Source organism: Pinus tabuliformis, chromosome 4_2 (genome assembly GCF_031772625.1).
Source record: "Pinus tabuliformis cultivar Carrire ecotype Pingquan chromosome 4_2, CPIR1, whole genome shotgun sequence".
Lineage (NCBI taxonomy): Eukaryota > Viridiplantae > Streptophyta > Pinopsida > Pinales > Pinaceae > Pinus > Pinus tabuliformis.
Window position 1 is genome coordinate 810,381,562 of NC_142304.1, and position 25,150 is coordinate 810,406,711.

Genomic DNA, 25,150 nt, shown 5'->3' on the forward strand with positions numbered 1-25,150 from the left:
GATGCAAATTGCCAAATCAAAGGGGGTGGGGGACATAGGCCCTCTACAAGATCAGCTCAGGGAAGTCAGGAGCGAGTTCACCATGGCCAAACATGTGGCTAGTTGCCAGCAGGCACTTCTACAGGAAGAAAACCAGAAGTTAAGGTTGCAGCTACAAGAACTCAAGGCAGGGGCAGAAACATCCTCCAAGGGCATCACAAATGAACAAGAAGGCAAGAAGGAGCTGACCACCAATCTTGAAGATCCAAAGACACTTCTACAGGAAGAAGAACAACAGATAAGAATTGAAGTGCAAGCCTTAAAGGAACAACTGCAACAAAAGGAAACATAATTGGCTTGCATGGCCAGTTGGGCCATGGAGGCCCTGCAGTGCAGACATCCTGCAAAGTCTTATGGGTTGTACTTAAAGGATCAGTGGCTACAGTTCCAGATAAACACACTAGCACAAAGAGGTATTGAGCAAATCCATAACCCACAGCAATTTGCTGAAATATGCAGTACTAGCTCAGCAGAGGACAAAGCCAAGCTAGCAGAATTCTACATCCACAATCTGGTTTTGCCCAATGAAGTCTCTTGGGATCCCAATATCGCCTTGGGCGATCTGCAGTTGATGGCGTTTGCTTCGTGGCTGAATCATGAGGATCAGAGAGCCACTGAAGAAAAATCGGTCATGAGCCGAGAAGTGAGTGAGCCACTGTACATTCGGGTAGAACCAGAGGATCCGATTGCCCTCATCTCAGCCCGCCAGCAGTTATCCAATGATCCCACAGCTTCCTTGAAATTTATGGACCAGCAAGCCCAAGCAATAGCCCACTTTGAGGACATGGACAGATTATTGGGGGAAACTGCTGCCCAGGCTTGTGCACGTAGGTGGCATGCCTTGGCACATAGTTTGAAGATCCGGGAGTACCATACCCCGACCAGAATGAGGGAAGCATTGGCAAGAGTGGACCTTTACAAGAGATCCATGCAAAGACTTCAGGCCAGCTGGATTGGCCTTAAACTCAGCCCTCCATTGCTGCTAGGATTGGTCGAAGGAAGTACAGGAAAGGATGACCAGGCACAATGGGAAAAAGTAGAAAACACAGTAGGGTTTCATATCGACCAAGAAGACATCACCACAGAAGCTTGGGATGTAAGGGGAGCAGTGAAATCCATGAAGGATGAGGATCTTGACTAAGTTGCTCAAGGATGAGCAAATGGTTCAGCTGGGGGGTGATGATGAGCCCCAATTTTGGTACAATTTGGGCTCATTTTGGCATATTCTACTTGCTCAAACCATTCATTTTTTATTGCTTATGCATGCATTTCTTAGTTTATTCATGTTGTTTGTAGGAAGAAGGGTAGGCACTCTCTCTACGTGACTAATGCATTATGATTCCAGGTTTTGGCATTAAAAGGGAGCAAAAGACAACGAAAAAGGAGATAAGGAGACAATGAGGTGGCACTGCGGGTTTTTAGGAGAGGATGTCCACGGTTCTAGGGACATCCCTCGTGATTTCCACCAAGAACTCCGAGCTCTAATCCATCTCCCCTCCGAGCTTAAAAGCAGCCAGCTGTTCTACAGGAACAACAGTTATAAACTGCTCTACAGGAACAACAGTTATGACCGTCCTACAGGATCAGCAGTTAAACTCTAGTTGGACAGCCGAGCTCCTAAAATCAAGGACACTTGTTGGATCATCGTTTTTGTATAAGTATAGAGGCCTTAGCCTTAGATAGGTTGTTGAAACTCTCGTATTGCTATTGTAATTTTGGAGCACAGCTCAGTTTTCGTTCCTTTTTGTAAGCCAATTTGGCATGATATCAGATTATGAATAAAGAAGGCAGATTCTGATCTAGTTCTGAGTTTTTCTTAAGGAGACTATAGCTCTCAGGTTAGGGCCCAACCTGAGAGCCATAGATCTCCTCTGCTGTAGTGTTGTTTCCATTTCATTTCAGCACTTTGAGCTTTTCATTTGCACATGCAATTCGAATTATAGGTTGTTGAGTTGGTCTTTTTCATGAGTTAGATAGGAGTTGCTTATGGTGAATTTGTTTCCACTTGCTTAGTGTAGCAGAGGATAGATATAATCGATTGGAGCTCCAACAAAAAGGTTGTTAAGGCTCACTGCCGTCTCATCTGGGATTGGAGTGAAGCCCATGACTAACCACCAAAAATACGCATTTCTTTATTCCATGATTGTTGCAAACACAGTCACGTTATGTTAGATGCTTCCACATGATTCACACCTGCACCACACTCCCTTACCACAGCTTCATGCACATTCTCCTTCGCGTTTAGATTGCTGCTCATTGAATTTACAAGCACAGGTAGTTTAGGTTAATGCATTTTTGGTTGAGTGACAGTCATAAGCATTTGTTTCACTTACACTGCTCTCTCTCGTCCCATCACTTCGTCCTCCATCTTGATCACGCATGCAGACATATCTTTGACCCCTGCTCCGCTCTGTTATCTCCCAAAGTCTTTCACTTCTCACGTACTTCCATTCTCTAGCCCTTTCGTTGACATAGCCCTTTACCTTCCAACCTACTCCCTACACTCACTTCCCATCCTATTCTTTCACTTATAAAGCCATCACCAGCCTTATTCCTACCTCACACATCTCCCCCTACCATTCCATTACTCCTCCATCACTCCAAACACTCACGGTAGGTCATCCTGGAGCCAATTGTAGACATCCTGTAGAAAACAGAGTATCCTGTAGGATCCTCTGCAGGCATCCTGTAGGAGGCCACTCTCTTGGTTGCTGAGCATCTGAATGCGAGGAACCTCTGTGGATGGATGCTAAGGATCCCTAGGGATCTCTCCTAGCCTCCCCAACCTGTCCCACGCTTTCCTTCCTTCTCCATCCCATCTGCACAACCAAACCCTAGTTAGCACAAGATCACAATCATTCCACACACTTAAAGGAAAAATACAAAAACATAACTTTCATGATGCAAGTAGTTTAGATCCATGCATTTTCATTTATTAGAGGTAATGACAACATTGGTAGAAGTTGCATTTACATTCCTTGCATTGTAGAGATCAGACTAGTTAAATTAGGGTTTCCTAGGTTTACATGCTTTGATTTGCTTTCGGTTCATTTTTGTCAATTAAAGTAGCTTTCCTTTGAGATTAGCTTTCGGCCATCAATTAGCAAGCTTCTTCTGAGAGCCTATAGAAGTTGGCTTGAGCCCTAGCGGACTTGTGCCAGCTGACCAAGTGACAGCTGCGACAAGAGCTAGTACTTGTGCATATAGCACCGTCGCTTCCAAGTTTGTACGAACTACCGGGTTGATAAAATGAGAGACAGGAAGCCCCAGGAGTTGTAGCATTATTGCTACAATACTGGAGCTCACCACCAAACTCAAACAAAACTCCCAAACTTCACAACTAGCCTAATATCTTTTTAAAAAACCAAGCTAAATCATAAAGAGAGAGCCCTCTCTGAGTACAGATTGGCTAGAATTGGTACTTAAAAGTTGGTTTGTGGTTACCTTGGACACCTTTCCTCTTCCCAACAACTTCTAGGAAAATCTAAGTGATAACAGTACCGATGCAGCAAAGTGAAAAAGCCAACTTAGAAACAGTTCTTTAGTCATCCATGTATGGGGATGTGCAGCCATGCATGCACCTAGTTCACAGTTCTATATATAGTTTTTCAGTTGATTTTTACCTTTGAATAGATAAAATCCTGGGATTGAAGTACCAATTGCATTGACACAACATAAAATAGTTATCCACTCCCTGCTCTTAGGAAAAATCTTTGGCACATTTCAGCTTCCTCTCTTGGCAATTACCCACATGCCGCAGTTCCTCCCTGCCTGTAAACTTGTTTCATCACAGTTCCATATATGGTCTGCTCCATAAGAATGTTTATCATAAGCACTATAAAGTGTGTCATAGAACTTATGCACAACTGCAGGGCGCAAATTTAATGCTCTGTCTCTGTCAAGGCCCTCAGCAATACGCAATACAAGTTCTGGATGCCTTTTTTTAACCCCAAACCACCATGATTTACCAGGAAACCCATATTTGAATGGGTTTGGCCTCCCTTGACAGATTTGAGCAACTATTGATTTGAGTTGTATCAACTCTAACCCATGTCCCAATTGGGCCATCTCTTTACACCACTCAACCACCTTGGCCTCCTCCTCCTTAGTCATAACTGTAAGAGGCCCTCTACGTTTTGTATGAGTCAGTCCACTTATCCACTAATGTATTGATGAGGGAGGAATACCATGTTTATTTGCAGATGCCCGAACTGAGTATCCATTAAACTCTATGTCGTCAATTGCAACTAACATTTGTTCTTTTGTCCATCCTCTTATAGCACTGATATTTTTAGTTGAACTTGCCCCTTGGACTGTTGTTGATGGTGGTTCTGTGGCTAATGGTGTGTTAACATCAACTGCCGTCACATGGTCATCCTCAACAATGTTCCTTGGTGCATTGTTGGAATTGACATTAGCTGTCCTGTCCTCATCAGACGATGTGCATCGCAGCTGTGCACCCCTTGTCACTCTCCTACCACTTCTCCTTGTATGAGCAATATAACTTCCTTTTGCCATAGATGCAACAACCTGTAAAATTATTGCATGCATTTAGACATTAGAATATTTGTAAATTATTCTTTCATACAAGGCAAAAATACTTCTGCTTTATTACAGGAAATTATCAACATGTGTATTACAGGAAATCAAATTGCATTAATTTGTAGTCTCTCATTGTAAATTACTTCGTAGTCTCTCAATTGCCTGCCTGTTCATCAGTTTAGCAAATTTTATATGGATATCTACTAATGGGCTTCAAGTAGGATTCTATGATAGAAGTTGCAGTGCAGTTGAAGGCATTATTCAACAATCAGTTTCCAAGGCTTCTGCTCATAATTCCCTTATAGCAAGCTGGGCTTATAAGGATGCATTTCCATGACTGCTTCGTTAATGTAAGGATAGGAACTAGAATACATCCATGTATATCCAAGTTGCATGTTTCTAGTTATAAATGCACCCAATGTACTGTCTAAATTTAATGCATTGCTGCGATAAATACAAGTTGTCAGTATATAATTTATAAATGGATCCAAATATTGTCTATTTTAATGCATTATTGTATATAGTTGATAGTGAACACTATCCACTCAGTTACACAACATTGAATGCTGTTGTCAGTGGTGTATGGAGTCTGGGCCATCAGATCTACCATCTATTCAAATTAGCCAATTTACAGACCACTCTCATAGTGTTCAATTGGAAAGCTTACAGACCACTCTCATAGTGTTCAATGCTGCTTAGCCAGATGGATAGTGTTTAATTAGAATTGATAAACTCATCCAAGTTGTAAAAGGTATCAGATAGTGTTCTTGTAGAATTGGTAAACTCACCCAAGCTGTAGAAGGTATCTTGATAGTTTATGCTTTTTAGTTGGCCTTTAGGCATAGAAATACTCTTCTTTTAACGTTATATCTATTGTGATGTGCTTTAGGCTTAGAACTACTCTCTTGGTAAGATCATCTGTGTGGTGATTGTTTTTTTAAGAGTATGATAGATCAAGAATTTTGACATTTCATTAGCATTTTTAATAAAAACCCGCTGTTTTAAATTAAGGTTGGTAGTAGTCCATAGGCTTACATTTCATTGCCATCAGTTTTCTTGTTGGTATGCTTTCCATCTACAAAAATACTGAAAACTTACAATGTTTTAGCTAAGGCATAGGCAAGTGAAATATGCACATATATTTTGTTTCAAATATCATTTTCCATTTTGTTGTTTAGCATTGCCAAAAATGTCTCAGTACTGCAACTTCTCCATTGCAGTCCATGGCCACCATTCCAGGCATAGTAATTAGTTTGGAAACTCAAACAAAATATGGTCATATGCTCCAGAAGAGTGCTATGTCTATCATAATCACAGTAAGGCTGGGCATAAATTCTATGTTGGGAACAACTTGCAGCTGTGATCAGCCTTGGAATGGACTTATTGTCACTTTCAACATTATACAAAACAATATCTTTTAAACTACCACATTATATCCACAATATTTTAAGTGGTTGATCCATAAGTATAAGTTTAGATCACCTGATGATCACATTGCTGGAGCTTGCTTTTCCTAACAACATGGAAATTAAGTCAATTGCCTGCCTGTTCATTAATTTAGCAACTTTTATATGGATATCTGCTAGTGGGCTTCAAGTAGAATTCTATGATAGAATTTGCAGTGCAGTTGAAAGGTTTCATTCATTCCCATTATGATAGACTTTCACGTAAATCAAGATTCCCGTATTGGACAAAGAAAACTTAACTGAAGACGCGTGAGAAAAGATCTTAGGTTTTAAAACATTTATCTCATTGAATGGAGAAATTAGAGTTTGAAATAAGAAACTCTACAAAAACTCTATAAAAGCAGTTGTGTGGTTATATGGTTTCCAATTTTTATTATCAGTCATAAAAAGTTTTAGAAAATTGAACTGAAAAAATTAAGTATGTTGAAGGAATTAATTTTTTATTTTTATTTTAAGGAATGTTTTTAACTTTTCTAAATAGCTATATTTAGAACCTACTTTTTATTCAATGGCTATTTGTGAAACCATCCAGCTATCCTTTTAGCAGTTATGGCCAGACGAATCATGTAAGAACTTTGATAAATGAAAACAATGAAAATAGAACTGTAAGAAGAATGAGTTGTAATTGATATAACTAACGTGGATATATTGGCAACTGTTTTGTGATGTTGTCTTCAAGTTTATTGAATAGTTTGAAAGCATAAGATGAAACTTCAACAATGGGTGGACTTCTTTTATAGTTTTTGGCACTTGAATTTAATTGGTGGACATGGATGCACATGGATTGCAATGGCTTCATTTTGAATGTGTGGCCTGGATTTAATTTGATGTGATATAATGGTTTGGGAATTGGTTATTTGTTGATCCATGTGCTTTGATCTGTTTTAATGTGAAATAGAGTGAGTTGGGTGTCATTTATTGCAGTTATTTGGTTTGGGTGTCATTTATTGAACAAAGTGGGTTTAAATGTTATTGGGTTTGGTGTCATTTATTGAACATAGGGGGTTTAGTTGTTGAACAACATAGTAGTTATGGCTGACATGCATTCCCTTTTATTATGTGCAAGTAGGGATATTTATTTGGGATACAAAGCTTCAGTTCTAATGAGTGGGGGTTGAAGTGACTGCTACTTTGTACTTCTGGAATAAACCATTTTGGAAGCATTTATGGTTTTAGTTGTTTTCTAGTTGGGTCAATCTGGTTTGCACTCTTAAGTAGTAAGATACTATTTATGGACAGTTGTGGGCCCACTCAATGTATGGGGAAATTTTGGACATAAATTAATACTTATTTATACTTAATGTTATTTATTTTTGTTTAAATATTGGTTTCAAAAGTCTCAATTTATGGTGGTTTGGTGGACCAATGCTATATCAATTACTGGTCCCTGCACAACATTAGGAATCTCTCCCCTAGTAACAAAAATAGACCCTAGTTCCTAATTCCTCTGATTCTAAAAAACAAAAACAAAAAACTTTTCTATTTTACGCTCCAACCCTCAAACTTATTTAAAAACCAACTTTTATATTAACAAAACTTTTCCCATATAACATTAGGAATCTCTCCCCTAGTAACAAAAATAGACCCTAGTTCCTAATTCCTCCGATTCTAAAAAACAAAAACAAAAAACTTTTCTATTTTACACTCCAACCCTCAAACTTATTTAAAAACCAACTTTTGTATTAACAAAACTTTTCCCATATCTTATCATCCACAACGATTCGTTGTACATAAAAGTATTGTTGTATGTTGTGCATTAAAGTTCAACCTACATTGATTCTTTGAGGGGCTTTGTTAAATATGATTTTCAATGAAAGTTAAATAAGCAAGTATAATATACAATGTTTTTGTTTAGTACTTGTTTTTTTTATGTAAAAATGTAAGAAGTTAATATGATTGCTTACATTGTTATTGTAACAATGAATATAAAAATTATTGAAAAAAATGATAAATTAGATGTTTAACTAGTGAATATGAACATAATTAAAATCACTATTAAAAAATTGATACTAATTATTAATTAGAGGTTAAAATTATTTGGAATTATATGGAGATTGAATAATAAAATTAATAGTAAAGTTTTTAATTTATTTTTTAAATTAATAAAAAAGCCATTTTAATATTAAGAAAAAATAGTTATATAAATTTTAAAATAAAAAAGTTAATTAATTAAAAAATTTGTAATAATTATTATGTTATTTGTGTGCAGTTTAAAAGTAAAAAGTTATTTATGTGTTTAAAAAATAAAATAAAAATTAATAATTAATATTTAGTCGATTTTTGCTGATTCTAAAATTTATTTTCCTCAATATTATTTATTTCTTTCCTAGCGGCTCTTCTTTTATCATCATTCACAAGGCCTGATGATGGATCCCAGTTGGGATTTGAAACATTGGCATCAAAATGTTCATACTGTGAATTATCCAGAAACTGAATCAAAAGATACAAACCATAGATCCCTTAAATCCAAATAAAATAAAATTTGAAAGAAAAATAAAATTAAATAGATTTAAATATCAATCCTATATCTAACACTTTAAAATATAACCAAATCAAAATAGAACATAAACAAAATAATATACCACTTTCCATTAACCTTAATATAAACATGATATCAACTAAATGCAAAATTATAATATAAAAATTACATAATAAGAATTATGCATTAATCACACCGCCACATTAATTATAATACATTGATAAATAATCTCCTACAATACTCGATGATATTATACATTGATAAATAATGAAATGCTCAATTATATCATGCACTTGAAAATGTCTGAACTTATAGCCATCTCAAGTATCTAAACATTTTAATTTCATGCCCAAAATAGTATAAAACAATTATAATCACATGTGTAAATTTTATTATTTTAGCAAAAGAGTAAAAAAATGAAAAAGCGTAGTCATATTGGTGTAAAACCACTTAGCTAATACATAGTATGTATTAATTGTCAATATTTTAATATTTTTATTCTAAATAAATGAGGATATTTTTTTAAATGATAAGTTAAATTTTGTAATCAATATTTTGGGAATTAAAAAAATGATTTATATATTAAAAAATATATTTTAAATAATAAAAATTTATTATTTCTCAAAAATATTATCATAATTTAAACAATAATACATCTTATGATAATGTAATACACAGTGATAAACAATTGTCACCACAATATATATTGTTGAGTTGCACAACATTTATTTAGTGCATAATTGCCCCCACAATATATATTGCTGAGTTGCATAACATTTATTTAGTGCAGTACTGCCGTGCATAAATACAACGACATATGTAAGCAATCTCTTTCTACACTACGGGTGTATGGGTGAGGCCTCCAAAGATTTGAATAAGGGTGGGACTACTCGCAAATTGATTCCAAATACCAAAACTCCAAAGAACAGAGTTGCTGATGGGACTTGCTTTCCTATTGCTTATTATTACTTTCAACGCAGATACTTAAATGACTCTTGTGGCAGCAAAAAAGTATTTCCAATGTATTCCATTTCTATGGTTGCTTGATGGCCCTGCAATAAAACTTTAATGTAAATAAATGTAAGATCCATTGTATGATTATGCAGGTATTTAAATTTAAATTTTATAAATTAAATGATTTAAATTTTTTATTTTTAAAAAATTGATTGATATTTGCTCATAAATATTGACATTGATATGTGTACTATAATGACACTTGGTGATATGTGTACTATAATGACACTTGGTAGTATATAATATTTTTTTTGACAAATATTATTTATAACCAGGTAAAATTTGTCACTTCACGAATCAATAAAAAAATAAAAATTTAAATTTAAAAAAATTCAAAATCTATTTTTTAATTTTCAAAATATTAAGTTTAATATTTATCCTTTTCAAAATTTTAATAAACTCTATTATATTTATTTAAACTTTTTAAAATAATTGAAAAAATATATTTTTTTTTCACTAAAACCAAAAACAATATACCTGGCCAATTAATGATAAACATAGAAGTGTTTCATTCCTGTTTTTATATGACAAATCATTAGCTTTCGGAGGTGTAGTAGTGGGTAGGTGGTCACCTACCCCATATAGTATTTAGCTCATGTATTTTGACCAAATCAAACTTTTGGCATTCCAAATCTTTTGAAAATGATTTCCAGCTTCATAAAATGTTTGAAATTGAGTACATGTAACAATCAACTGCAAAGTAAACCTTAAAACAATTTATTCAATACACTGCTATTATTTAAATTAAGAAGTAAAAAAAAATTGAAAGTATTTCATTTTTGTTTTTCTGTGAACTACTCAAGAAACTTTGAGGCATAATGAATCAAAGGCAGCTGGGTGGTCACCTACTTTCCCAATATTTGACCAAATCAAACTTTTTGCTTTTGGAATCCAGAAAAATGTTTGAAATTAAGCATATATAACTATCAATTTCTTTCACTTTTGGCACTGGTACCTTTTATAAATTAAAAGGTCAGATTAATTGTATTTGTATATCAAAATCAAGGTACCTTTTATAAATTGAAAGGTCAAATTTATTGTATTTGTACATCAAAACCAGAATGGGGCAATTTTCAGGACCAAATAATTAGTAAAAATGTTTCAAAACATAGACTCTCAAGGGCTAGTTACTCCAACCATGGTTTGGATATGTGATGTCATCGTCAAGCCACAATGGTTGCTCCTAACCATGAAGCCTTTGGCTGCTTGACACATGTAAAGTTAAGCAGAAATGCTTCACACTGGCAAAATCTGATGGGTTGTTGCCCACCAATGCAGATGCCTCGAAGATCTGAATACCTTGGGATCAATTCACCATCCCTTTCCCAAAGATATTGATTAAATATTTTGATGCAATCTGTAGTTATATCTTAAAGAAAATTAATGCCCTATTAGAAAATGTGCTTTGAGCTTGCAATCTTGTGAGCATAAATAGGTCTAGAGTACCACTACTGCATCGATGTATATTGCTGTTGAAGATTTTCATGCTCTTGAAGGTCTCCCTGTTCTATTAATACCATTCTACTATCCTTCTGCACTTTCAATTTTATAGGACCCAAGATTCATTCATGTATGGAGAAATTTCAGTTCATGGGGTTTTGATTCATGGATTCAGCAATGATTTCCTGGTCTCTGTAAAACTGAATTGATATGGATTGTGGGTTGTTTTTCTGATCTCCATTTGCATGTTTTATTTTTATGTTCTTCAATGCATTAAAAGCATTTATATCAAGCATTCAGAATATATTGCATGGTAGTAATCAGTAATCTCTAATACATAGCTAGCCTTTGAATTCCTAGCTTTGTAGTTCTACTGCTGATCTCTGTGATCTGTGTTGGTGGGCAGTGGCCCTGTCATGGAAGAGTTAATTTTCTCTTCATCATTCTTGTAGATGATGATGTAATCACATATTCAGTTCTGTAAATTTTAAGCTCCCTGTCAGATTATTAGGCTTCTGTTGGACTGATGTTATCATGAGAAGGCAGATTGCATGGAGGAACGGAGTGGCTGCAGCTCCCAAGCCACGGTGAGAAGTGGATGCCTGGATTTCGGTCGAGTCCTGAGCTTTGCCAGCCCAAAATAACAAAAAATCTCAGGTAAAAAAGTTTCATCTCCTCATTCGCTCGACAGAAAGTTGGTGCTGCTGGGATTTCTGCAACCTTGCTGTGATGGTCTGAAGGTGCAGATTCCGCTTCAAAGAGAACCGAAAAACTACTAGTTTATCTGATTGCCAAATTTGTCAGGAATCAGGCAATCTTGAATCAGATCAGCATTTCCAAAGTTGGTTTTAAGAGATTAGTGATTTTTCAAAGTTGGTTTTAAGAGATTAGTGATTTTTCAGTAATTATATTATTGAAGATCAGATCATAGATGATTGTGAACATGGTAGAAGCTATAGATTTCGCTCTGCATACTGTGATTTCTAGGCCTTCGTGTTTAGATCCTATATCACTAGGAGCAGAGTCAATGAATGTAGTTGAATCAGTTGCCAGGCAATCAAGAATAGAGACAACCCAGAGCCCTAAATCAAATCCTAGTTCAACTTCCACTGTTGTGGATTTCTGCAAGTTTATGAGAAAGCCTCATTATAACTACGCTGTGGATATATTCAATCCCAATGTAACTGATCATGAGTTGTATCAGGTGGGTTCAGGCATTGAACACTGCCAAGACAACAGTAATGGTACAGAAAGTCTGCCATGGCCATGCCCGAGTTTTGGAGGGCTAGAAGACAATATTAACGAACAGCAGTCTGTGAATTTTCAAGTGGGGAATCGCAGTGACCTGAAGCATATGGCTGTTTCTTGTCAACTAACACCTTCTGAGATCCAGTTTCAGCCTATGAAGGGACAACAAGGCGAGATTGAGCAGTTCCAATGGTTGTCATCTGCTGTTTCAGCCCCAAAACAGAAATTGGGACAATGGAGGGATGCAACGGACAGCCTTGGTCTGAGGCCTTGGCCGATGAAACATGCTTGTAAGCAGGGCCTCAGGCTCTGCAGCAATCAGCCCACTAAGCTCTATAGAGGGGTCAGGCAGAGGCACTGGGGGAAATGGGTGGCAGAGATCAGATTACCCAGAGACAGAAAGAGACTCTGGCTTGGAACTTTTGAGACGGCAGAGGAGGCAGCATTGGCCTATGACAGGGCTGCTTACAGGCTAAGAGGCCAGCATGCTCGCTTGAATTTTCCGGGCTTAAAACGTCAACAGCAATTAAGGCATGGTAGTCATAATTTATCCCCATCCTCTACTTCTAATCCGCATTCAATTACAGAAATTAGCAATCAGCCTGGACAGCTATCTGTTTTGCAATCTGCAGTCGATGCCAAACTGCAAGCAATCTGTGAACGTTTATCTGCATCCATTAAACCATCCCATGAAGGAAAGTTGGGCCATTACTGTTTGGATCAAAAGATCAGCACAGTGGCACATTGTAAGGAGAAATCTTTCCTTGAGGTGAAATCAGAATGTCCTGAATTCAGTGGAGGCGATAACAGTTCAGTGTTAACAGCACAGAATCCTGATGCTGTACCGCCTTGTAAATCTATGACAGATGCAGTCTGCAATATGCCATCGATCTCAGCTTCGGCTTCGGCTCTGGCTACAATGTGGGCTGATATGGATGGCGTGGATGCTCTAAACAAAATGCCTTCTTTGGACATGGATATGACTTGGGATGTGCTGGAATCTGAATAGTCTTTTCAGACCATTAATGGTCCTGAATATATATTTCTTAATAAAGTAGTTAATAAGGTAGTTACAAATAAGTTGATCTTACTATTCACAACTCATTCAAAAAAGTAAGGAAATGGCAATTGTACAACCTGAGATTTCGTAGGTAGTATATTCATGTTTATTAATAGAAAGGGATACCTATTTCTTGTCATACAGATTTATGTCACAAATGTTGTTATGAGAAATGTAACTCGGACAATCTGATCCATAGTTAGAGGCTTGGGATTATATATTATTATTAATCCCTTATTCTCATAACTTAAATGTTAAATGTTTTTATAGGATATATGTACAATGTTTTTATCTGATATATGTAAAATTAACATTTTAACTATTATGGAACATGTTTATTTTGTTCAAACTATGGTTATCCTTGTCTGTATTTTGGAAGAGCTTACAACTAATTATTTGAATTGAATATTTTAATATTAAAATTGAATTGACTATTTTGATGTTAAAAAATATATATATATTTATTGGCAAAGATAAATTATCTTTTCAATGAGTGTCACTTAGGTTTGTAATTTGATCCTCATCACTATGGCACCTTGCTGAGTATTTCTTTATAGATAAGGTTGACCAAAATTTGGGATCAGTGATATTTAATTAGCAACAAGGATAGAGTTGATACAATGTGTATCATAGATATTTAATTGGCAGCAAGGATAGAGTTGATACAATGTGAATGATAGATACGTACATTATTGCATTTATTAATGAACTCAATGATATATTAGATATGCAACTAGCACAACCACATTAATAAATGCGATTGATATACGCCTTAGCTGTCAGCGTATTTGAATGTATAATGACACATATTTCATAAATGAATGGTCGCATGTATCGAAAATGAAATTTGAATAAGTTTCAATTTATAAACATTAATTAATTTGGTTATTTTTAAAAAGACAATGAAATCATAAATTAAGATTAAAAATAAATATCAATCAACGGAACGACAATATACAAAAGAATTATTATGTCATCATGTTGAGAGATGAAGGCAACTACAAGTTGCTTATGAAACCCATTTTAAAATTACTAATGAGGTAATAGCTCTAGCGGAAAGAAGCAAGATATCATTAGGAATGGTTACCAGTACAAAGAATAGGGGTGATATGATAGATGGTCATGAGCTCAACGATGATGAATTATTATGCCATCGTTAGGATGCATTGAGGAGGATAGACGTTGTTGTTGAACCCTAGAGAGAAACTTTTTAGGAGGTACTCGCTCTGATTAGATGACACATAAACAAAAGAGCATTGCCTACCATAAGTACTTCAGAGTGCCATATGAATAATAATTATATCATTTCATCATTTTCAAATTGCCAATTCAATTCTCAATTGGATGAAGAGGAATCTCAACTCCACTGCGGTCACCTCTACCATCCCCCTTGCATTTCAACATGGTTGCATTTTAACAATACATGTATAGTCTGTTGATTCCATATGCCCAAATTCTAACATCGATAGTTATGCCAAATCTGCAATCGAAGCACTCGAATCGCCCGACGGTATGGAAATGAAATTATTTGATTTCAATGTGCTTAATAGGCGGTGAAATAAATGATTTTTAAATTAAATTTTTTATTTTTTATTTGAAGCCAAAAACCCATTCAAATATCTTCAATATCATCCGTTGGATGATGTATTAGACAAAGAATATTCTCTTGAAATCAAATTGTGTCCACTCATTTATTTAAAAATCAAAATTCTCCAAGCCTAATTTGAGAATAGGTTGCATGTGTGATTTCCTTACTGATTTATTGATCCATGGTATATGCACATGATTTTCTGATTATGTGCTTCCATTCACATGGAGGATTTACTGGATTGACAGTAGTTTTAGCCATGCCTTGTCATTTCCTAGATAGCCATGGTGATGTGGGTTTTCCATTTGCTAGTTTTTTTTATTAGTGCTCGGGTTCCTTATGGATTTGGGTTGGAATAAAAGCTTTAGAAGCCCAGGAACAACTTGGGTTGAGTTACTAGTCATGGATCCTAGGTTAGGACAAATTCTTTGGAGCCCTTAGTGGGTTGAGTTACTAGTCCCTGAAACCAGGTTGGACAAATGATCTAGAGCCCTGGAAGGCTATGGGTTGAGTTACTAGTTCCTGGAGCCTTGGACAACTTGGGCAGATACTGATTTGGTTGGTGTTAGTTATGTCCAACCATAGAGGTGAAATCACTGGTTGAGGGTTGAGGCGGTTGGCCTTTGGAAGCCTTGGATGGTTTGGTTTTGGTTTATTCCATGAGATCCCACATTCATGCCTAGAATATGGTGCGGAAGTGATTGACTGAAAGAGAAATTTGGTTCAGCCCAATATATGGTCGGGTGGTACATGGTAGTCCCTGACTTGGTTGGTATTTTCATATGTTAATACGAGACGTTTTCCTATTGTGATCTATGATAATTTGCAGTATTTATGTTGACGATATTATGGCTGATTTTCCATGGTATCTATGCTAGTTTTTTTTATTATATGTTGGTTATATGTGTTGGCATTATGATACATATGTTGTACTTGATGGCAACCCACTCATCTCAGATAATAAATTATAGTGTAGAGAAAAGTTCACGCACTTATATGCAGAGAAAAGTTTATTTCATGTAGAGAAAAGTTCACGCACTTTTATGCAGAGAAAAGTTTATTTCATGTAGAGAAAAGTTCACGCACTTTTATGCAGAGAAAAGTTTATTTCATGTAGAGAAAAAGTTCACGCACTTTCATGCAAGGAAAAGAGCGTATATGTTGGAGAACTTACCTTTGGTCCCTGGTAGTTAGTCCTTGGTATTTGAACCTATGGTTTTGGACCATGGTACGCACTTTCATGCAAGGAAAAGCGCGTATATGTTGGAGAACTTACCTTTGGTCCATGGTAGTTAGTCCTTGGTATTTGAACCTATGGTTTTGGACCATGGTACGCACTTTCATGCAAGGAAAAGCGCGTATATGTTGGAGAACTTACCTTTGGTCCATGGTAATTAGTCCTTGGTATTTGAAACTATGGTTTTGGACCATGGTACCTCGTCAAAAGTGTTGATCTCACGTACTTTCATGGTTGGTTCATGGTATTAGTCCGACAGTTTTTGATCCTATGGTTTTGGCCCGTGGTATTGCATCCAAAAGTGTTGATCTCAGGCACTTTCATGGTTGGTTCATGGTATTAGTCCAACAGTTTTTTTGATCCTATGGTTTTGGAACGTGGTATTGAGAAAGGACTAAGGCTATAAAAGAGGAAGGAGATCATTTGGCAAGGCATCTTCTGAATTATCGAATATCTGATAAAGTGCTAGATCTGGAATATTGTGATTGGGTTATGGTGCAGATCTGGATCTGAATGAAGAAGGAACCTGAGCGTAAGGAGAAGGATAAGTTCTATTGATGGGTCAAAATCTTAAGGCTGGAATAGTGGTATCTCTATATGATTTTGATCTGTGATATGTGGCATACGCTTGATCTATAGATCTAATAATCTGGGTCTGAATTATTGATGCATGTTTTATTTTACACATGTTATGATCTGGGTATGTCTAATGTAACAACAACAAAGTTATAAGGAAATATTTGCAGATCCGTATGCGGGTTGGCTTTGGTGAAATCAGTGATTGATGATGCAAGTGTAGTTGATGGGTTTTTGATGTTCTTGGATCCAGTCTGAAATTAATGAAAAGTGGTCCTTGAAAGAAAAGGGGGTTGTAGCTCCCTTCCAGGAGAGATTGGAAAACGAAAGAGAGAGTTGTAGCTCTCTGCAGGTTGTAGCCTGCGTACTGGTAAAGGACTGCACCAGTACAAAATCATTGTAAAAGGAGTTTCTTATTAAAAGAAGATAGAGACATATTGCAGCAGGTGGTTTTCACCCACATTGGGTTTCCACCTTATATCTGGTGTTCTTTTGTGTGACTATTTGCTTTTCTTGTTCCTGCTCATTATTTTATGATTCTAACATACAAAGTAATGATCAATATTTGAAGAATTATTCAAAGTATAAATAAGGAAGATATATTGAAAAGAATTTGATAATACTGATTCACCCCCCCTCTCAGTATTATTTCCAACAATTGGTATCAGAGCAGGTCCTTCTGAAGAAGCTTGATCGCTTGAAGGAAGATCTAACATCATGAGCAACTACGAGAGGGAAGCATCAATCAGGCCACCGATTTTTGATGGGACAAACTTCGTATATTGGAAGGTAAGAGTTACTGCCTATCTTCAATCTTTGGGTACAGAAGTATGGGGCATTATAGAAACAGGGTATACTTTTCCATCAGCTACTCCTACAGATTCAGCTGAGAAGAAGAAATATGAAACAAATGCAAAGGCGGTTAATACTCTTCTAGGATGTCTATCTCAATCTGAATTCGTGAAGGTTATGCAATATAAATCCGCAAAAGAAATATGGGACAAGATTGTTTTGAGCTACGAAGGAGATGAACAGGTAAAACGTGCAAAACTTCAAACCCTCAGGATTCAGTATGAGAATCTCAGAATGTATAATGATGAAAGTGTGGCTAACTATTTTCTTCGTGTGGATGAGATTGTTAATTGTATGAAAAATTTGAGTGAAGAAATAAAAGAGGCTGTTGTGGTTGAAAAAGTTCTAAGATCTTTGTCACCTAGGTTTGAATCTAAAGTTTCTGCTATAGAAGAAAAGGAGAATCTACAACATCTTAAAATGTCACAACTACATGGAATTCTAACTGCTTATGAAATGAGAAAAGGAGGTCCATCTGACAGGAAAGAAGCTGTCGTCAAGGCTTCAGGTAAAGGAGAGTACTATGAATTAGGACATGGGTCAGAAGAAGAAGAAGAATCAAATTTTGTGAGAAATCTTCAACAGGGTGCTGGATGGTTCAGAGGTAAGTTACCCTTCAAATGCTTTTCTTGTGGAAGAGTAGGTCACTATGCTGCCAAATGTCCTCATAAGGATAAGATCGACAAGGGAAAGGAACCTATTAGATGGAACAAGAAACAGAATGCAAATAAGAAAATATACTACACTCATGAAGACAGTGATGGTCTATCAAACAGTGATGAAGATGAACGAGGTAATGACTATAAACTTTTAATGGCCTTTGAAGATGATGATTACATGGATGCTATAGATGTGGATAGTTTTCATGAAGAGATTTCTAGACTTAAGACATGTATAGAAGAAAAGAATATGATCATTGATACTCTACAATTTCAAATTGATGAAAAAGAAAAATATCTTGAAAAGTTAGAAGGTGAAATTGTTGGCCTTAGAAAAGAAATTGAGAAAACAAAGGCTACTAATCTTAAGTTTGTCAAAGGATCTGAAACTATGGATGAGATCATCAATGTACAACGTTCTCCACTAAACAAGACAGGTCTGGGGTATAATGGAGAAACATCTCAAGCATCCACCTCAAAGAGTTATCTTGATGCAGCAAGAAGGAATGAGCAAAAGCACAATGGAGATCACCAGGTAAAGCAGGGATGAATTACATCAAGAATGAACAAAGACTATCAGGTAAACCAGGAGAAATCTGTCTTAAGGATGAACAAAAGCTACAACCAGCCACAGGTAAAATCTTCTCAGTTTGCTTCAAGAATGGATGACAATAGAAATTACAATCATTTGGCCGGTAGATTTGATAATCGCAGAAGTTTCTTCAATGGGCAATGTTTCTCTTGCCATAACTTTGGTCACAAAGCAGCTCAATGTGTTGCATATAAAACAATCATGACTAGAGAAGCTCAAAAATAAAGAAGTATGATCGGGATTACAAAAAGGACCTATAACAACTTTTCTGCTCTTGAAAATGAAGTTGAATGTTCTATTTGCAATAACTTTGGTCATGAAGATTCTGAATGCAGGAGCAGGTTTCAGCAGACAAAGGAACAAGCCTCAAGCACTAGAACATGGAGAATAAAGGAACCACAAACAGAAAGATGTGGGATAGCCTTTTATGCAGAGGGACAAGAAAATCTATGGTACATCGACAGTGGATGTTCGAAGCATATGACAGGTGATAAAGAAAAACTTGAATCATATTCTGCTTTAGAAAAGGGAAAGAAAGTTTCTTTTGGAAATGATACTCCAGCAGCTATAAAAGGAACATGCACAACTCAGTTAAAAGAAAAGGTCAAAGCTGGAAATGTTTTGTATGTTGATGGCTTGAAGCATAACCTTCTGAGTGTCAGCCAGATGTGCGATCAAGGAACCGAGGTAATATTTTGATCAAATGGATGTAGCGTTCGTGTTCTTGATACAGGGAAAACAGTGATCAAAGGTAGAAGAACTCCAAATAATCTATACATATTTGAAGAAGGACAACAACAATGCTATTTGAGCAAGGATGATGAGCACTGGTTATGGCACCGGAGGTTGGGGTATCTAAGCTTTTCACAAATAAGGAAAGCATGCAAATATCAGGCAGTTCGTGGTCTTCTAGATATCAAAATTCCAGACAACACCATATGCAAATCATGTCAGTTTGGAAAGCAAACCAGAACTAACTTTCCAGAGAAGGAAGGATCAACTAGCATGCCTCTTGAGCTAGTCCATACAGATGTATGTGGTCCATTTAGGAAAAGGACACCTTGAGGAGAAGAATACTTGATATTATTCATTAACGATTTCTCCAGGTTTGTTTGGTTAGGACTTATGAAGCACAAAGACGAAGCATTCGAGAAATTCAAATCCTTCAAAGCCTTGGTTGAAAATGAATCAGGTTACAAAATTAAGTGCCTCAGGTCTGACAGAGGTGGGGAGTTGATCTCAAATGAATTTTTCGATTTCTGTGAAGAACATGGGATAAGAAGAGAATTCTCTACAGCTAGAACTCCTCAGCAAAATGGAGTGGTGGAAAGGATGAACAGAACAGTCCAACAAATGGCTCGTGCTATGCTGGATGAGTCTGGAACTCTCGCAACTTTCTGGGGTGAAGCTGCATATGCTGCAGTTGTTATTCTCAACAAAACAAATGTCCAAGTGAACAACACTCAAACTCCTCATGAGCTCTGGTATGGTGAGACTCCTTCGGTAAAGCACTTCAAAATCTTTGGGAGCAAATGTTATATTAAGAATACTGATGAGCAACTTGGCAAACTTGAACCTAGAGCAGATGAAGGAATTCTTCTTGGTTATTCTCCACACAACAAAGCATATAAGTGCTACAATAAAAGACTTGGAAGAATTGTTGACAGCATTGATGTAGTGGTTGATGAAAAGGGATACATTCCTAGGCAAGTAAATCATGAAAATATCGAAGAAGATGAAGACTGCCCTCAAAGACAGAATGATGAAGAAGAAGAACGTCAAGGAGCACGAAAGGAACAGATAAGAATAGAAGAGAAGACTCCATCCCGATACGTTCAGAAGAATCTCAGATTTTGGGGCAGAAAGAAGCAGGTGTACAAACAAGAAGAACAATTGCAGAAGTTTCAAGCTATTTGGCATTACTCTCCTCCACTGAACCACAAAATGTAAAAGAGGCATGCAAAGATGAATGTTGGGTCAAAGCAATGGATGAAGAACTTGAGCAGATTGAAAAGAACAACACTTGGGAGTTGGTTCCTAGACCAAAGGATAAGAATGTTATAGGGACAAAATGGGTCTTCAAAAATAAGTTGAATGAAAATGGGGAAGTAATTAGAAACAAGGCAAGACTTGTCTGTAAAGGGTATGCACAGCAATAAGGAATAGATTTTGAGGAAACTTTTGCTCCCGTTGCAAGACTTGAGGCCATCCGAATGTTCCTTGCTCTCTCAAGCTTTCAAAAGTTCAAAGTATTTCAAATGGACGTGAAATCAGCCTTTCTGAATGGAGACTTAGAAGAAGAGGTATACATTGAGCAGCCAGATGGTTTCATTCTTGGAAATGATCCAAATCTTGTATGCAGATTGAAAAAGGCTCTCTATGGTCTTAAATAAGCTCCAAGGGCTTGGTACTATCGTTTGGAAAAATATCTTCATCAACAAGGTTTTTCAAAAGGATCAGCAGATAGCAATCTTTATATAAAAATTGAAAATGACAAATTGCTAATACTTGTTGTGTATGTAGATGACATTATCTTTGGCAACAATGAAGAATCTATGAGTCAAAGCTTTGCCTTGGTGATGCAGAAAGAATTCGAAATGTCCTTGCTTGGAGAATTGACATATTTTCTTGGTTTGCAAATCCAACAAAATGAAGGAGGGATCTTCTTGTCTCAAACCAAGTATCTCAAGCAGATTTTGAAGAAATATGGTATGGAAGAATCAAAACCAGTATGTACACCCATGGTCACAGGATGTAACCTCAGTGCAAATGATGAATCAGCAGCAGTGCATCAACCAACTTACAGATCTATGATTGGAAGTCTACTTTATTTGACAGGTACCCGACCAGACATCATGCATGCAGTGGGAATAGTTGGAAGATTTCAGGCAAATCCAAAGGAAACTCATCTTCAGGCAGTAAAGAGAATCTTCAAATATCTTCAAGGGACTCAAAACTATGGCTTATGGTATCCTAGAGATACAGATCTCACACTTCATGCTTATACAGATGCAGATTGGGCCGGAAGCGTGGATGACAGGAAAAGCACAAGTGGTGGTGCATTCTTTATGGGTTCCAGATTAGTATCTTGGTTCAGCAAGAAACAGAGTTCGATTGCCTTGTCTACAGCTGAAGCAGAATATGTTGCTGCTGCATCTTGCTGCACTCAACTCCTTTGGATGATGCAGACCTTGCAGGATTTTCAAATCACTTGTACACCACCCATCTCCATCTTATGTGATAATACAAGTGCAATCAGCATTTCAAAGAACCCAGTCATGCATTCAAAAACCAAGCACATACCAATCAAGTATCACTTTCTCCGGGAACAAGTGCTTGAACAAAAGGTCAAGTTGGAGTATGTTCCTTCTAAGGAACAGGTTGCTGATATACTCACCAAACCATTGCCTAGGGAGACCTTTGAATACCTCAGGCAAAAGCTGGGGGTTGTTGATGCATCATCTTGTTGTTGAATCTCTTCTGATTGTTGGTTGTACGTAAGGCTCATCTGAAGTATATGCGTACATGTGCTAGGTTGCGGATTGGTCAAAGATCGAATGGCACAGGTTCAGGGGGAGCATATCATGCATTGTTGGCATTATGGAGGAAGTACAGAAGGAGATCATGGATGTTGGTCTGAATATTGCTGCAATACGTCTCTATCTCTTTCATGGTCATGGATTATGGTTCTTCTTTGCAGATCTGGTTTATAGTCAGGGAGAGCATGTTCTTAGGGGGAGCATAACCCTTTGCCCTTGATGTCAAAGGGGGAGAGTGATTGGTTGTTGTTGCCATCAAGTCCAAAGGGAGAGATTGTTGGCATTATGATACATATGTTGTACTTGATGGAAACCCACTCATCTCAGATAATAAATTATAGTGTAGAGAAAAGTTCACGCACTTATATGCAGAGAAAAGTTTATTTCATGTAGAGAAAAGTTCACGCACTTTTATGCAGAGAAAAGTTTATTTCATGTAGAGAAAAGTTCACGCACTTTTATGTAGAGAAAAGTTTATTTCATGTAGAGAAAAAGTTCACGCACTTTCATGCAAGGAAAAGCGCGTATATGTTAGAGAACTTACCTTTGGTCCATGGTAGTTAGTCCTTGGTATTTGAACCTATGGTTTTGGACCATGGTAGTGTTTGGTCAATTTAGTGATGTCTAAATTGCAACTTTTAAATGTCAACCCGGGGCTCGTAAGCTGATGAAGTGATGTGTACTGTATGTACTTAGGCAACTATTTCTTAAGTTTTTGTCATTTTTAACTTTTTAAAGTTTGTTTTCAATTCTATATCTCCTACAGTGATGTGATGGAAATGAAATAAAATGAGTGAAGTGTGTGTGATTGTGATGATTCCTAAATGATTTCTTAAAACTTAAAAGTGATCTACCGGAAAGCTTTGAATAACAACTGAAATGAAATTAACTCTTGAAGGAAAATGAAGGCATCAAATAAAAGACTAATGACCTTGGCCCAGTATCTATGCTGCTGCAAGAAAAATGAAGATGAAATCTATGTCAAGTCTAGCTAAAACTAAGCAATATGAAACTGAAGTAAATCTACATAAAAGAAAGACTAATCACAAATACTTTAACTTCTTCTTAACTTCTTGTCTTTTAACTGAATATATCATGTGAGAAACAATCAAAAATAAGCTAAGCAATTGTGAGTTCTTAAGTAACTAAACCAAGCTGTGTTAGTGATATTTTGGTCCTCAATAAAGATATTGAATTATAGAGAAGAAACCATCAATAAGTAAACAACTTGATGCCTAAAAGTAGTAAGCAACTATGCAACTTAAAGAAATGATAACAAAGAAATAAAGGCTGAAAAACAAACAAGTTTAGCACCATAGACAAGATGATCACAAGTGTCACTAGCTGTGAAAAAGAAAGAAAAGGAACTGTCCCGGGCACGCCTAAGCAATCTGTAAAACACACTGATCAGTCATGGAAAAGTGCAGAAATATAAATGAGCAGAATTCAAACTTATATACAGCTATTGTACATGATCAAAACATAGCAATCAAAAACATTCTGTACAACTATTATACATAAACTGATAAGAAGAAATGCAGGAAACGAAAAGCACTGTACATGCCTTAGTAAACAGGGGCCCTCTGCCTACTCCAGCCAGCTTAAAGATCAATTACACGCTTAAATGGAGAACAGTCTTCTCATATATTACGTAGCAAAATAGAAAGTACAGTGGGGTTCAAAATTACATATCAGCAGCTAACTAATCAACGTTCAGATATGCTTTATTTATAGCAGAAAAACAAAACTAACTTAATCACAAACTACGCTATTCTAACAGCCGTGTGAAAAACACGTAATCTAGCACAGTCCACGGATTTAGGCAACGGTCGAGGTGGGCATTAAATCTCCTGTTGGATTCGTGTTCCCCATCATCTGCGTGGCTGAGGAAGAGGCCAACTGTGCTTCACGTGCTCTAAAACCGAACACGCAGAGTCGTGCCACCGCTAATGACCTTTGTTGATCGTAGTTTCCCCCTCGTTGACCATGGGTGTTTATAACTGATTTGGCTGAGCTGGAAGGACACACACCATGCCCTTGGTTCCACGCACTTTCCCATGTGGCTCTTCTGACCGGAGGACACCTGGATCATGCCGTTTAAGAAAACAGCTACGGAAACTGGGATCAGCTGCGGAAACCCTATGTGAGCTGTGGAAAGTGCGGGTCTTGAACCAAAATTCTAATCCAACAACACAGTCATTAGCATAATTAATAAACCATGTGAAAGTCCTAAAATACAATGATTTAAGCAATTTGATGGAGGAAATGAGTGACAAATGAGGGAAATGAATGAAAAAGGAGGCTGAGAGGATGTGAAAAGAAGTGCAGGTCTGAGGCTCAACATACCCCCACTGTGAGGATGTTGCATCTCCTCATGCAACCAAAACTTTGTCAGTATTTCTCAGTCCATGTGCTCAGATGCTTCTGCCAAAACATCCAGCCTTCTTCTCTTTCTCCTTGTTGCCAAAATTGTCCTTGGTTTTCTGACTAAACACTTGAATTTCAAATTGATCAAGGCCCTGCTCAGTTTCTTGCATTTTCTCTTCAATTTTTTGTTCTTCTTCTGCCAGAGTCCTAGGTGAAGCATGGTGTTGTCATGGACAATCTTGTCCACCTTGCCTTGCTCTTTCAATGCTTCGTTTTCCTGTGTAATATGCCGGTTCAGGACTTCTAGCTCAAACACCTCTTGTTTTAGAGATTGGACTTGTTCCTCAAGAGGAAATATAGTGCTTGGACCTGCAACTGATTGCTCCAAGGTCTCCAAATAATTGTATGCCTCTTGCTGGTCAGGGTCAATGTCAGGTGTTTGTCTCGGCCTA

At 36.9% G+C, this 25,150-nt stretch overlaps 1 protein-coding gene across 1 annotated transcript; it reads left to right on the forward strand.

Moving 5' to 3' along the window:
* The first annotated feature begins 10,933 nt into the window (after window positions 1-10,933).
* On the forward strand, window positions 10,934-13,427 carry LOC149172158 (ethylene-responsive transcription factor ERF061-like). The gene has a single exon (XM_089427664.1). It carries the CDS (start codon window positions 11,912-11,914, stop codon window positions 13,235-13,237), a length of 1,326 nt encoding a protein of 441 aa, XP_089283790.1. The 5' UTR covers window positions 10,934-11,911; the 3' UTR covers window positions 13,238-13,427.
* The last annotated feature ends 11,723 nt before the right edge of the window (window positions 13,428-25,150 follow it).

Bases quoted from the DNA above. Each gene is read 5' to 3' on its own strand.
- LOC149172158 (XM_089427664.1), top strand. From the start codon at position 11,912: ATGATTGTGAACATGGTAGAAGCTATAGATTTCGCTCTGCATACTGTG.